General features: G+C 47.0%; 1 protein-coding gene across 1 annotated transcript; it reads left to right on the top strand.

The window, feature by feature from the left end:
- The first annotated feature begins 735 nt into the window (after positions 1–735).
- LOC134376694 (cathepsin W-like) lies at positions 736–2288 on the top strand. The gene is made up of 8 exons (XM_063095171.1): positions 736–769; positions 827–978; positions 1077–1173; positions 1257–1337; positions 1419–1544; positions 1753–1817; positions 1897–2098; positions 2179–2288. The coding sequence occupies exons 1-8, from the start codon at positions 736–738 to the stop codon at positions 2286–2288; spliced, it is 867 nt and encodes a 288-aa protein (XP_062951241.1).
- Positions 2289–14304: the final 12016 nt, after the last annotated feature.

Raw genomic sequence — 14304 nt, 5'->3', positions numbered from 1 at the left:
GCCAGGCGGGGCGGGGCCGCACGAGGGGGCGGGGCCGCGGGGAGGGGAGGGGCCGGGGCCGGCGGGAAGGGGCGGGGGCGGGGCCGGGGGGACGGGGCGGGGCCGGAGGAGCGGGGCGGGGCCGGAGGAGCGGGGCGGGGCAGCGCTGGGGTCAACCCTCCGCCTCCGGGTTCGGCTCGCTGCTCGCCCAGTTACCAGCTGCTCGTCCCTGGCAGGTCACCCAAACTTTCCCAGGCTTTGCGTCCTTATATCTAACGGGGGGTGATAATAGAGTCCATCTCTCAGTGTTATTGTAAAGATGAGTGCTTGACAAGGGACAGACGGACGGGGCAGTTGGGACAAGGAAATGGAGACACCGAAGAGGAAGTCCACTGACAGACCAACATGAGGGGTTCAGTGAGGGGTGAAATAGAAACAGGACCTCACAGGTACCAGGGACACTCCTGGCCCATATGTGGTGGGTGTGGAAGCAGAGTCTGTCTGCTCCAGGGATACTGGCAGATGGACAGAGCGGACCTTCCATTTTCATTTCTCAGGGAGGCATCCTAAGGACCAGAGGCCTGGGTGCTTGTCCCAAATCACAGAGCACAGGGGCAGGAACTCTGCAGGCCTGAGTCCCAGCCCAGCCCAGCTCGGGGCAGCAGGTGCAGGAGTAAACCCCAGCGAGGAGCTGAGCCTCTCTCTAGGCCTCAGCATCCTTGCCTTTCTGCCTCCTAGGGTATTATGGGGACCCAAATGGCCAGTGATGTCAACAGCTGGAGTGGGAGAGGTGCAATAGGGAGAAGGGGTCAAAACTGTGACCTTGGTGGCCCTGTCTGTCCCCCAGAGGAGGAGTTTGGTCAGCTCTATGGGCATCGAAGGGCAACTGGAGGGATCCCCGTGGGCAGAAACGTAGGGTCTGAAAATCAGGGGGAGTCAACGCCCGCCACCTGTGACTGGCGGAAGGCGGCCGGCATCATCTCTTCCATCAAGGACCAGGTATCTGCCCCTGCTCAGCACGGCCCAGTCGGCCCCTGGTGGGAGAGGAGGGACAAGGCCTGAACACCTCACCCTGCCCCCACCCTCTCTCCCACCAGAAAAACTGCAACTGCTGCTGGGCCATGGCGGCTGCAGGTAACATCGAGTCCCTGTGGGGCATCAAACACCGCCAGTCCGTGGAAGTCTCTGTGCAGGGTACGGCTGCGGGAGAGGGTGTGTACGAGGCAGGAGGGGGAGGACACGGGCCTGTCCACCCACACTGACCCTTCTTGCACCAGAGCTGCTCGACTGTGACCGCTGTGGGGATGGCTGCTCGGGGGGCTTTGTCTGGGACGCGTTCGTAACTGTCCTCAACAACAGTGAGTACCCGCCTCTGGGCAACTGCAGGGGTGGGGCACGTTCAGGAGCAGAGTCTCCCTCCTTGTCTTGCTTATCTCCAGGTGGTCTGGCCAGTGAAAAGGACTACCCATTCAGGGGGGACACCAAAACCCACAGGTGCCAAGCCAGGAAGTACAAGAAGGTGGCCTGGATCCAGGATTTCCTCATGCTGCCGGACAACGAGCAGAGTGCGGGCAGGGTGGAGACACGGGTGGAGGGGGACGACAGGAACAGACCAACCGAGACAGAGGCAGACCCACTGGGCTACAGACAGAGATGGGGGGTGGGGGCAAGGGTGGGGGAGGGGCAGAGAGGTGGGGGAGGGAGAAGAATGCCCACGTGCTGAGAGCAGAGGCTGCGGGGCAGGCAGGGCCTGATGGCACCTTCCATCCCCAGTCATGGCCCACCACCTGGCCACCCATGGCCCCATCACCGTGACCATCAACATGAAGCTACTGCAGGTGGGATGGGGTAGGGAAGGGGGTGGGGCATGGAGGGGAGGTGGCCACAGACTCAGCCCCTCTGCCCCCACCCCTGCAGCAATACCAGAAGGGTGTAATCAGGGCCAAGCCCAGCACCTGTGACCCCCGGCAAGTCAATCACTCCATCCTGCTGGTGGGCTTTGGTAGGACCAAGTCAGTGGAGTGGGCAGAGACAGGCTCGTTCCAGTCTCAATCTCGCCACTTCACCTCGTACTGGATCCTGAAGAACTCCTGGGGGGCCAACTGGGGCGAGGAGGTGAGTGTGACCTACTGGAGAAGGGGACAGGGCAGAACAGGCCTCTCCCCACGTTCTGGCCCACATGTCCCATAACTTCCTAAGGCTATTTCTGGCTGCACCGAGGGAGCAATACCTGTGGCATCACCAAGTACCCGCTCACTGCCCGCGTGGACCTACCAGTTAAGAAGCACCCAGTCTCCTGCCCTCCCTGAACCCACCCAGCTGTCCCTCAGCTCTTTCCTGCTATGCCAGCTGCTCCTCACCGGCCCCACCCCAAGGCTTTTGCCCATCCTCCCAATCTTCTCAATACAGCTTGAATAAACCAAGACAACACCCGTGGCTTCGAGTAGACTCAGCTGCGGTGGGGAGATGGTAGATGGGTAGGGCATAGACACCATTCCCTAACACCATTCCCAGACACTCTTTCCCACCAGCTAGAGGGCGTCTCCAGGATCCGGGGAGGAGTTAGCGTAGGTGGAACGATGGGTGACCAGGAGAGAGGCACAAGGAGACAGCTCCTGAGAAGGACAGTGCATGGGGGGCAGAGAGTGAGGCAAAGGTCCATGAGAGGTCCAGGAGCCCTGGGGCAGGGGATGGGGACCCAGAGAAGGGAGGAAGGAGAGACTGAGGAGGGAAGAGGCCGTGACCCCCGGAAAGGAGAGAGTGAAGGAAGAACAGCTGGGCAAGTCCGGAACAGGCCGAGAAGGGCCCCTGCTCTCCTAGGCCCTTCTCGAGCAGCCCCCACTCTCTGGTCGACAGGGACAGCATTTTGTCCAGGCCCCCCAGTACCTGTGCTGTCAGCAGTAGAGTGGTCCACCGCTCAGTCTGCCCATCACACTGGTGGGGACCCAGCCCCTTAGTTGGAGAGAGCCCTGTGACCAGAAGGGGCTAGACAGACAGTGGTTCTTTTGTGGGTAGGGTCTCAGGGGACCCAGGCTTGGGGACAGTCCATCAGCCACACCCTGTGGAGTACATGTGAGATTCTGGAGCCGATTGTGAAACGTCTGGTTGGGATGTCTTTGGGAGCAGACACCAGGGCAAGGATGCCAGTTAGGCAGAGCTGGGTTCAAATCCCGCTCAGCCTCTCACTGGCTGTGGGAACTCATACAGGCCCCTTACCTTCTGGGAGCATCAGTTCCCTTATCTATAAACTGGGTGAACAGTGCCCTGTGCCATGCCTAACACAGAACAGCCACTCAGCTGACACTTATTTGCTCCCTTATCTGTGTGGCTTTGATAGGAGGAAGACAGCGACAGCATTATGAATATGGGATGGGCAGTGTTGAGGGGTGGAGAGTGTCCTAACACTGGAGAGGAGCAATAGAAGTCTTGAATGCCAGAATAGGAAGTCTAGAACATTACCCTATTGAAGAGGTGAGACACAGCCTGCGCTGCGTGTCTGCGAGTTTGGAACTATGGAGAGGGGGCGGCTGGGGTGGGGCGATGCTTTGGGTTGGTGGTCATAGTTGGAGAGGAGGGGTCTGAGAACCCAGGGTTCACATGGTGGCATTTGGTTAGTGGCACATCCCCTTAGCACCTCCCAGATGTCGGACCTGTGCCCGGCACGGAGCCTCACCTGGGGAGGAAACAGTGCAGGAAGGACAGGGACACTGGGCCTGGGGGCTTCCGGGAAGTCCTCAGGGAACAGAGGAACAGTGGGCGGGTAGGGCCAAGCCTAGTCCAGGACTAGGCAGAGGGTGCCAGGAGATGACCAGCAGAGGGAGCTGCCCCCCGATTCTCGGTTAAGGAAGCCTGCTTCGACAGTGGAACTTGGCACAGGAAGGCTGCCGTCTGAGGATGGGGGCAGCATCCCTTTCCCGAGTTCTCACCTTGCTTCTGCCCCATGCTCACATTATGAGCATCTGTCACCTGTAAAATGGGGATAATACCAACCCCTCCTCACTGCCCTATGAGAGGGGACTAGTGTTGTTCCCATCTCACAGATGGGGAAACTGAGGCTGTAGGAAGCGGCAGGGCCTGAGCACCGTGCTGCTGTGCTGCTCGCTGTCCTGCAAGCCCCACCATCATCGCCTGCAGATGCCCTGGGGATGCCTGCTGCCCATGGGGACACCAGGAGGCCAGCTCCTCCAGAGGAGACAGGGTAGGATATCACGTGGACAGAATCTGGGGACAGGTGCCTCGGTCTGCATCCCGTTTCTATGGGATCTTGGGCAAGCTACTTCGCCCCCTTTTCTCTTCTGCAAAAGCGAAGGTAATAAAAGTAACTATGTGAGTGTTCGCTCTTGTGATTAGTAGACGTATTTGGCCCCATATAAATAGCACACTGGGAGGGGAAATGCAAGGACTTGAAAACGAAGTTGTAGAAGAAAACAAGACTTGTGGCGTGGATGCAAAATAAGGAGAGAGCAATTGGAAAGGCTCGATGATGGAACTGATTCATTAACCGGGAATCTTTAGAAGATGGCACAGGAGATGAAAATGACCTGCTAAGGCAGGAAAACTACACCCTCAAACATCGTGCCTCTGACAAAGGAGAGTGTTCAAGTCTCGGTGAGGAAAGTAAAACTGTAATTATGGTTAGCATTGGGACAATTTTTTTTCAACCCTGAAGGACAATATTTTCGGTCTTGCCACACGTCAAGCTAACCACGTTTTTATTTTCTCCAGGAAACTGATGGTTCTTTATTCCTGTTGTAATTTTTTGTTTATTATTAGGAGAGTCCTATTCCTCTTCTTTCATGAAAGAGAAGCATTTTTCAGTTCTTAAATTGATAAGAAGTTGTAAAAATCCTTTGGCTTTGTGTATCCAAATAACATTCTGCCCTCAAACCATCAGAGTCGGGATGAGGAAGGATTTGGGATTTTAGATGCTGCTGGTGGGAATTAATCAGCACAGCCAAAGTAAATACTTCACAATGGGTATTAAACACTTGTAAGTGTGTCTCCTTTGCCCTGGTAATTCTGTCTTTTTTTTTTTTTTTTTTTTTTAAAAGATGACCGGTAAGGGGATCTCAACCCTTGACTTGGTGTTGTCAGCACCCCCTCAGCCAGTGAGCAAACCGGCCATCCCTATATAGGATCCGAACCCGTGGCCTTGGTGTTATCAGCACCGCACTCTACCGAGTGAGCCATGGGCCGGCCCTTGCCCTGGTAATTCTGTTTCTAGAAATTTATCCTACATAAACCCTCATTCGAGTATGCAAAGATTTATTCAAAGTTGTGAAGTTGTTAGAGCCAGACTGCCTGGATTTGTATGCCAGCTCTGCTACTTATGAACTGTATGGCTTTGGGCAAGTTTCTTATTCTCTTTGTGCTTCAGTTTTCTCATCTGTAAAATGGGTGGGATAATAGTACCCACTCCATAGGTGTAGTTGACTGAATAATGCCCCCCACCCCGATGTCCACCTCCCAATGCCTGTTGCCTGTGAACATGTTATCTCACATGGTAAAGTAAAAGAGACTCTGCAGATGTGATTAAGTTAAGGATCTTGAGATGGGGAGGTTATCCAGGATTACCTGGGTGGGCCTCAGATACTCACAAGGGTCCTCATAAGAGGGAGGCAGGGGGATCACAGTGAGTAGTAGGAGAGGTGATGATGGGAGCAAGAGGTTGGAGTGATGTGAGGAAGGATCATGAGTGAAGGAACACAATGATGTCCAGAAGTCAGAAAAGACAAGGGACCGGGTTCTCCCCTAGAGCCCTGAGGGGGAACACAGCCCCATCCACACCTTCATTTTAGACTTCTGACTTCCAGAACTGTAAGATAATAAATGTGTGTTGTTTTAAGCCACGGAGTATGTGGTAGTTTCTTACAGCAGCAATAGGAAACTCATACGATAGGCGTGTTGTGAGGATTCATGAGCTAATATACGTAATTACTTTGAACACTGTACAGCACATGGTAAGTACTCAGTAGATGCCGGGACTTATGTGGACCATAGGGCTGTATGTAGTTATGGAAAACTGGAATAATGCAAATGTCCATCAGGAGTGGAATGACTCAAAACTCCGTTCATACTATGGAACCACAGCAACGGTTAATAAGTGGCTGCTCTATAGGTTTTGATGTAGTGAGATGATGATGATGGCGATGATGGTATTACAGCTGTTTTCTGAGTCCTCTCTGTGCATCAGGTACCAAGCTAAGAACACTCCTTGCATTACCTCTTCTGATCCTCATAACACTATGAGGTAGGGAGCTGTATCAGTCTGGGTCCAAGCAGATGAGAGAAACCACCAAGTAATTTGAACATGGGAAGTTTGATATAAAGGATTATTAATGACAAAAGGAGATTGGGGTAATGGGGGCTTGGTTAGTAAGAAGTAAAGAGAACTCTAAAGATTAGAGGAATAGCAGATACAAGGATCACCCTCCCAACCCTAGGGCTGAGCTAGAGCCCCCAGTGAAGATCCTGCTTCTTGCCTCCAGGTCCGAGATCCAGACCTTGTTGGAGGAAATAACAGTGATTCACTGGATAGCAGAGAAGTTGTGGAAGTGCTATGTTGGCCCCGTGGAACTTGCTGGAAAACCATCCTCTAGGATGCTGGGAAAACCTGTTCATGGGTAAGTGTCTCACTAGAGGTGCTCCATTACTCCCAAGATGGGGGTTGGGTGCTGGGAGAAGCAGCTGCTATTGGGTACTGCTGGTCACCATGCCCTGCAGGAGCCTGGTGCTGGAGAAGCTGCCCTGGCTGCAGGAGCTGAACTGGAGAAGCTGGTTCCTGCTGCAGGAGCTGAGCTGGAGAAGGTGGTCCCTGCTGCAGAAGCTGAGCTGGAGAAGCTGGTCCCTGCTGCAGAAGCCTGGTGCTGGAGAAGCTGGTTCCTGCTGCAGGAGCTGAGCAGGAGAAGCTGGTTCCTGCTGCAGGAGCTGAGCTGGAGAAGCTGGTCCCTGCTGCAGAAGCCTGGTGCTGGAGAAGCTGGTTCCTGCTGCAGGAGCTGAGCAGGAGAAGCTGGTTCCTGCTGCAGGAGCTGAGCTGGAGAAGCTGGTCCCTGCTGCAGAAGCCTGGTGCTGGAGAAGCTGGTTCCTGCTGCAGGAGCTGAGCAGGAGAAGCTGGTTCCTGCTGCAGGAGCTGAGCTGGAGAAGCTGGTTCCTGCTGCAGGAGCTGAGCTGGAGAAGCTGGTTCCTGCTGCAGGAGCTGAGCTGGAGAAGCTGGTTCCTGCTGCAGGAGCTGAGCTGGAGAAGCTCATCCCTGCTGCAGGAGCTGAGCTGGAGAAGCTGGTCCCTGCTGCAGGAGCTGAACTGGAGAAGCTGGTTCCTGCTGCAGGAGCTGAGCTGGAGAAGCTGGTCCCTGCTGCAGGAGCTGAGCTGGAGAAGCTGGTTCCTGCTGCAGAAGCCAGCTGAGAGGGGCACATCAAAACCAGAAGCAAAACTTTTTCCTCCAGAAATGTCTCTCAGCGCCCTCTACTGGTAAAATTTGACATTGTACCATCTGACAAAAGAAAAATATTTAAAAGGCCCAGATCCATTTTCACAAAGCAGGCCAAAAAGGTGAATTTGGAACTGAGAGGCAATAAATTGATAACTAGTACAGAATCATTAGTTTCATTTTACAGAGGGGGGAAGCAGCTGGCCCAAGGTCATTACACAGCCAGTGCTAGTAACAAAGTGTTAGAAATCAGGTTGCAAAAATTATCTGTTACATAATTGAGGTAGTAATTCTACTAACCGTAAATGTGCATAGACATACTCCCCAGCCTGGAGGAATACGTGCCAAATGCCAGTGGTTCCCTCCAGGGCAAGAGGATTACAGGGAGTTCCCTTTGCTGTATTATTGGGTTGAACAGCATGAAATTGCTGTGTTTGTAGGTCAAAAACAGTGAAATGTTGACAATTTCATACAGTTCAACATAATATTTCTTTCTCTGAGGTGAGGTTTGAAGATTTCCAAAGAGTGTGAATTACATTTATAAACAGAAAAAGATATATATATATGTGTATACATACACGCATACATATACATACATACATATATATACACACACACACATGTAACACATATTATATGTATACATATAATTTCATTATGTATACATTATATAAATGTATGTATTATATGTATGTTTTGGAAAGACCTCCCTCCAACTGTCTTTTGCCCATAATGTTATCTTTCCCTACAATAAAATAGAAACTCTAAGCTTAGATAACAGGAGTCCAAAGACTTTAGAGGGCAATATTTGTTGTTCAACCCACTGCAGGGTACCAAGAGCTACTTGCTAATGGTCCACGTTTTGTTCACTGATGACTTATAGGAAAAACCTGTCTTTCGTATTTTTCCTACTTATTTCATGAGATGTAAGTCACAAAACAGAAAAGCTATTAACCAATGGTGACTCTTGTGCAGCAGTTAACCAAATTTAATTTAATTTATTTTTTATTTTTATTTTTTAGGCAGCTGGCAGGTATGTCAAATTTAATTTTAGAAAGTATTTGTTTTTTTGTTTTTTTGTTTTGTTTTGTTTTGTTTTACAACTTTTTTTTTTTGTCGATATACATTGTGGCTGATTATTGCTCCCCATCACCAAAACCTCCCTCCCTTCTCCCTCCCCCCTCCCCCCCAACAATGTCCTTTCTGTTTGCTTGTCATATCAACTTCAAGTAATTGTGGTTGTTATATCTTCTTCCCCCCCCCCGGTTTTGTGTGTGTGTGTGAATTTATATATTAATTTTTAGCTCCCACCAATAAGTGAGAACATGTGGTATTTCTCTTTCTGTGCCTGACTTGTTTCACTTAATATAATTCTCTCGAGGTCCATCCATGTTGTTGCAAATGGCGGTATTTCGTTCGTTTTTATAGCTGAGTAGTATTCCATTGTGTAGATGTACCACATTTTCCGTATCCACTCATCTGATGATGGACATTTGGGCTGGTTCCAACTCTTGGCTATTGTAAAGAGTGCTGCGATGAACATTGGGGAACAGGTATACCTTCGACTTGATGATTTCCATTCCTCTGAGTATATTCCCAACAGTGGGATAGCTGGGTCGTATGGTAGATCTATCTGCAATTGTTTGAGGAACCTCCATACCATTTTCCATAGAGGCTGCACCATTCTGCAGTCCCACCAACAATGTATGAGAGTTCCTTTTTCTCTGCAACCTCGCCAGCATTTATCGTTCGGGGTCTTGGATTTTAGCCATCCTAACTGGGGTTAGATGGTATCTCAGTGTGGTTTTGATTTGCATTTCCCAGATGCTGAGTGATGTTGAGCATTTTTTCATATGTCTGTTGGCCATTTGTATATCTTCCTTAGAGAAATGCCTACTTAGCTCTTTTGCCCATTTTTTAATTGGGTTGCTTGTTTTTTTCTTGTAAAGTTGTTTGAGATCCTTATATATTCTGGATATTAATCCTTTGTCAGATGTATATTTTGCAAATATTTTCTCCCACTCTGTTGGTTGTCTTTTAACTCTGTTAATTGTTTCTTTTGCTGTGCAGAAGCTTTTTAGTTTGATATAATCCCATTTGTTTATTTTTCCTTTGGTTGCCCATGCTTTTGGGGTCGTATTCATGAAGTCTGTGTCCAGTCCTATTTCCTGAAGTAATTCTCCTATGTTTTCTTTAAGAAGTTTTATTGTTTCAGGGTGTATATTTAAATCCTTAATCCATTTTGAGTTGATTTTAGTATACGGTGAGAGGTATGGATCTAGTTTCATTCTCCTGCATATGGATATCCAGTTATCCCAGCACCATTTGCTGAAGAGGCAGTCCCTTCCCCAGTGAATAGGCTTGGTGCCTTTGTCAAAGATCAGATGGCAGTAAGTGTGTGGGTTGATTTCTGGATTCTCTATTCTATTCCATTGGTCAGTGTGTCTGTTTTTATGCCAGTACCATACTGTTTTGGTTATTATAGCTTTGTAGTATAGCTTAAAGTCAGGTAGTGTTATGCCTCCAGCTTTATTTTTTTTGCTCAGCATTCCTTTGGCTATGTGTGGTCTTTTATTGTTCCATATAAATGACTGGATAGTTTTTTCCATTTCTGAGAAAAATGTCTTTGGAATTTTGATGGGGATTGCATTGAATTTGTATATCACTTTGGGTAGTATGGACATTTTCACTATGTTGATTCTTCCAATCCAAGAGCATGGGATATCTTTCCATCTTCTTGTATCCTCTCTAATTTCTCTCAGCAGTGGTTTGTAGTTCTCATTATAGAGATTTTTCACCTCCTTGGTTAACTGAATTCCTAAGTATTTTATTTTTTTGGTGGCTATTGTAAATGGGCAGGCTGTCTTGATTTCTCCTTCTGCATGTTCACTATTGGAGAATAGAAATGCTACTGATTTTTGTGTGTTGATTTTGTATCCTGCTACTGTGCTGAAATCATTTATTAATTCCAACAGTTTTTTTTGTAGAGGTTTTAGGCTGTTCGATATATAGGATCATGTCATCTGCAAACAGGGACAGTTTGACTTCATCTTTTCCAATCTGGATGCCCTTTATTTCCTTCTCTTCTCTGATTGCTCTGGCTAGTACTTCCAACACTATGTTGAATAGGAGTGGTGAGAGTGGGCATCCTTGTCTAGTTCCTGTTCTTAAAGGAGAAGCTTTCAGCTTTTCCCCATTCAGGATGATATTGGCAGCGGGTTTGTCATATATGGCTTTAATTATGTTGAGATACTTTCCCTCTATACCTAACTTATAGAGGGTCTTTGTCATGAATGAGTGCTGAACTTTATCAAATGCTTTTTCAGCATCTATAGAGATGATCATATGGTCCTTGTGTTTGAGTTTATTAATATGGTGTATCACATTTATTGATTTGCGTATGTTGAACCAACCTTGCATCCCTGGGATGAATCCCACTTGATCGTGATGAATAATTTTTCGTATGTGTTCCTGTATTCTGTTTGCTAGTATTTTAGTGAGGATTTTTGCATCTATATTCATCAAGGATATCGGCCTGTAGTTTTCTTTTTTGGTTATATCTTTACCTGGTTTTGGTATCAGGATGATGTTTGCTTCATAGAATGAGTTTGGGAGATTTGCGTCCGTTTCTTTGTTGGGAGCCTTCTGATAACAGCTTCAATCTCCTTTATTGTTATTGGTCTGTTCAAATTTTCTACGTCTTCATGGTTCAGTTTTGGGAGCTTGTGTGTGTCCAGAAATTTATCCATTTCCTCCAGATTTTCAAATTTGTTGGCGTATAGTTGTTTATAGTAGTCTCGAATGATTCCTTGTATTTCAGATGAATCAGTTGTAATATCGCCTTTTTCATTTCTAATTTTTGTTATTTGAGTCTTCTTTCTTCTTTTTTTTTGTTAGCCATCTAATGGTTTGTCAATTTTATTTATCTTTTCAAAAAACCAACTTTTTGATTCGTTGATCTTTTGAATTGTTTTTTGGTTTTCAATTTCATTCAGTTCTGCTCTGATCTTAATGATTTCTTTCCGTCTGCTAACTTTAGGTTTGGATTGTTCTTGTTTTTCTAGTTCTTTAAGGTGAAGTGTTAGGTTGTTCACTTGCCCTCTTTCCATTCTTCTGAAGTGAGCATTTAATGCAATAAATTTCCCCCTCAATACTGCTTTTGCAGTATCCCACAGGTTTTGGTATGATGTATCATTGTTTTCATTAGTTTCAATAAATTTTTTGATTTCCTGCTTGATTTCTTCTTGGACCCATATGTCATTAAGTAGAATGCTGTTTAATTTCCATGTGTTTGTATAGTTTCCAGAGTTTCGTTTGTTATTAATTTCTAGTTTTAATCCATTGTGGTCTGAGAAGATACATGGGATAATTCCAATTTTTTTGAATTTATTGAGACTTGATTTGTGACCTAATATGTGATCTATCCTGGAGAATGATCCATGTGCTGATGAGAAGAATGAATATTCTGAGGTTGTTGGGTGGAATGTTCTGTAGATATCTGCCAATTCCAATTGGTTTAGAGTCTTGTTAAGATCTTGTGTTTCTCTACTGATTCTTTGCCTAGATGATCTGTCTAATATTGACAGTGGGGTATTCAGGTCCCCTGCTATTATGGTATTAGTGTCTATTTCCTTCTTTAGGTCTAATAGAGTTTGTTTTATAAATCTGGCTCCTCCAACATTGGGTGCGTACATATTTATGATTGTTATGTCTTCTTGATGGATCAGTCCTTTTATCATTAAGTAGTGTCCCTCATTGTCTCTTTTTATGGTTTTTAGTTTAAAGTCTATTTTGTCAGATATAAGAATAGCTACTCCAGCTCGTTTTTCTTTTCTGTTTGCATGGTAAATCTTTTTCCATCCTTTCACTCTTAGTCTGTGTGAATCTTTATGGGTGAGGTGGGTCTCTTGTAGGCAGCATATAGTTGGGTCCTCCTTTTTGATCCAGTCAGCCAGTCTGTGTCTTTTGATTGGGGAATTTAAGCCTTTTACATTAAGAGTTGTTATTGAAAGGTGTTGATTTATTCCTAGCATTTTATTGGTTGTTTGGTTGTCTTAGGTGTCTTTTGTTCCTTGCTTTCTGATTTACTGTTTGGTTTCTGTGTTTGTTGGTTCCTTAGGTTGTAGATAGCGATTTTGTTTGCTTGTTTTCTCTTCATGAATGCCATTTTTATTATACTTGTGGGTATTGATTTTTCTTGGGTTTTTAGTGCAGTGGTAGTTATTTTTCAGGAACCAAACCCAGTACTCCCTTGAGGATTTCTTGTAAGGGTGGTTGTGTGGTAGTGAACTCCCGCAGTTTTTGTTTGTCTGAGAAATATACTATTTGCCCTTCATTTCGGAAGGATAGCCTTGCAGGGTAGAGTATTCTCGGCTGGCAATCCTTGTCTTTTAGTATTTTGAAACTATCATCCCATTCCTTTCTAGCTTTTAGGGTTTGTGATGAAAAGTCTGATGTTAGCCTGATTGGGGCTCCCTTACAGGTGATTTGACGCTTCTCTCTTGCAGCTTTTAAGATTCTCTCTTTGTCTCTGAGTTTTGCCAATTTGACTATGACATGTCTTGGAGAAGGCCTTTTTGGGTTGAATACGTTTGGAGATCGTTGAGCTTCCTGGATCTGAAGATCTGTGACTTTTCCTATACCTGGGAAGTTTTCTGCCACTATTTTGTTGAATATGTTTTCAATGGAATCTCCATTTTCCTCCCCTTCTGGAATACCCATGACTCGGATATTTGAGCGCTTAAGGTTGTCTGATATCTCTCTCAGATTTTCTTCAATGCCTTTGATTCTTTTTTCTTTCTTTTTGTCTGCTTGTGTTATTTCAAACAGCCCATCTTCAAGTTCAGAGGTTCTCTCTTCAACTTCGACAAGCCTGCTGGTTAAACTCTCCATTGTGTTTTTTATTTCGCTGAATAACTTCTTCAGTTCAGCAAGTTCTGCTACATTTTTTTTCAGGACATTGATTTCTTTGTACATTTCCTCTTTCAGATCCTGTATACTTTTCCTCATTTCATCATGATGTCTAGCTGAGTTTTCTTGTATCTCATTCAGTTTCCTTAGAATTATCACTCGAAATTCCTTGTCAGTCATTTCAAGGGCTTCTTGTTCTATAGGATCTAGAGTTTGAGATTTATTAACTTTTCTTGATTTTTTTGTATTTCTGGTATCTTTTTTTTGATGTTTATTCATTATGGCAGGGGGTTTCACAGACCACCAGTTTGAGACTAATGACTAACTAGGATGTTGCTGTGGTTGCCAATTTCATATGGCTACCTCCGTGGCTGCTCAGTTGGCCTCTAGTGCCTTGTGTGTGTGGTTCCCTCGGGTCTTGGGCTTCTCCGGGGAGCCACCTTTCTGGTCAGCTTGGACTCTGCTGGGCTGGTGGATCACGTACCACAGGGTGTGTGATCTCTGTTGAGCTTTCACTTCCTGTACAGGACTTCTCCCCGTTCCGTGTGCTCTGGCCCAGGCTGTTAGATCGTGCAGTGGCGACCCCACAGGTGTGTGGTTTCTGTCGAGTCTCCGCCTCCCTGGCCGCACGTCTCCCCACTCTGTGCGCACTGTGCTGGGCTGCGGCGTGTCTTCTGCACCCCTCCTCTATCAGCTGGGCCTTCAAGACCCTGTTCGGCACCGCCTCGCCCAGGAAGTCTACCAGGTTTCTGCTAGGCACAGACGACCGGTCTCTCTGGGTGCCTTTGTAGCACTGTGTAGATCTTTCTCGGGTCTTGTTCACCTTTGTATCCCCCGGGTATAAACCGAGTCTAGTGCCCGCCTGCAGCCTGCTCTCCGGCAGGTTCAAGCGGACCTGGGAACTCTCCTACCACACTATTCCCAACCAGAACTTGGTTAGGCTTTTTTCCGAACTGGTGGCCGCAGAGATGGTATCTGCCTCCCAGTAA

Source organism: Cynocephalus volans, chromosome 4 (assembly GCF_027409185.1).
Source record: "Cynocephalus volans isolate mCynVol1 chromosome 4, mCynVol1.pri, whole genome shotgun sequence".
Lineage (NCBI taxonomy): Eukaryota > Metazoa > Chordata > Mammalia > Dermoptera > Cynocephalidae > Cynocephalus > Cynocephalus volans.
Note: the sequence above shows the minus strand (reverse complement) of the source record. Positions and strands in the feature narration are given on the sequence as shown.

What these genes read in the sequence shown, in the direction of transcription:
- LOC134376694 (XM_063095171.1), top strand. Translation starts at nt 736, where the DNA reads ATGGCCAGTGATGTCAACAGCTGGAGTGGGAGAG. An exon ending in CAACAGCTGGAGTGGGAGAG is followed by an intron (nt 770 to 826) that starts GTGCAATAGGGA and finishes TCTGTCCCCCAG; the next exon opens with AGGAGGAGTTTGGTCAGCTC. An exon ending in CGTAACTGTCCTCAACAACA is followed by an intron (nt 1,338 to 1,418) that starts GTGAGTACCCGC and finishes GCTTATCTCCAG; the next exon opens with GTGGTCTGGCCAGTGAAAAG.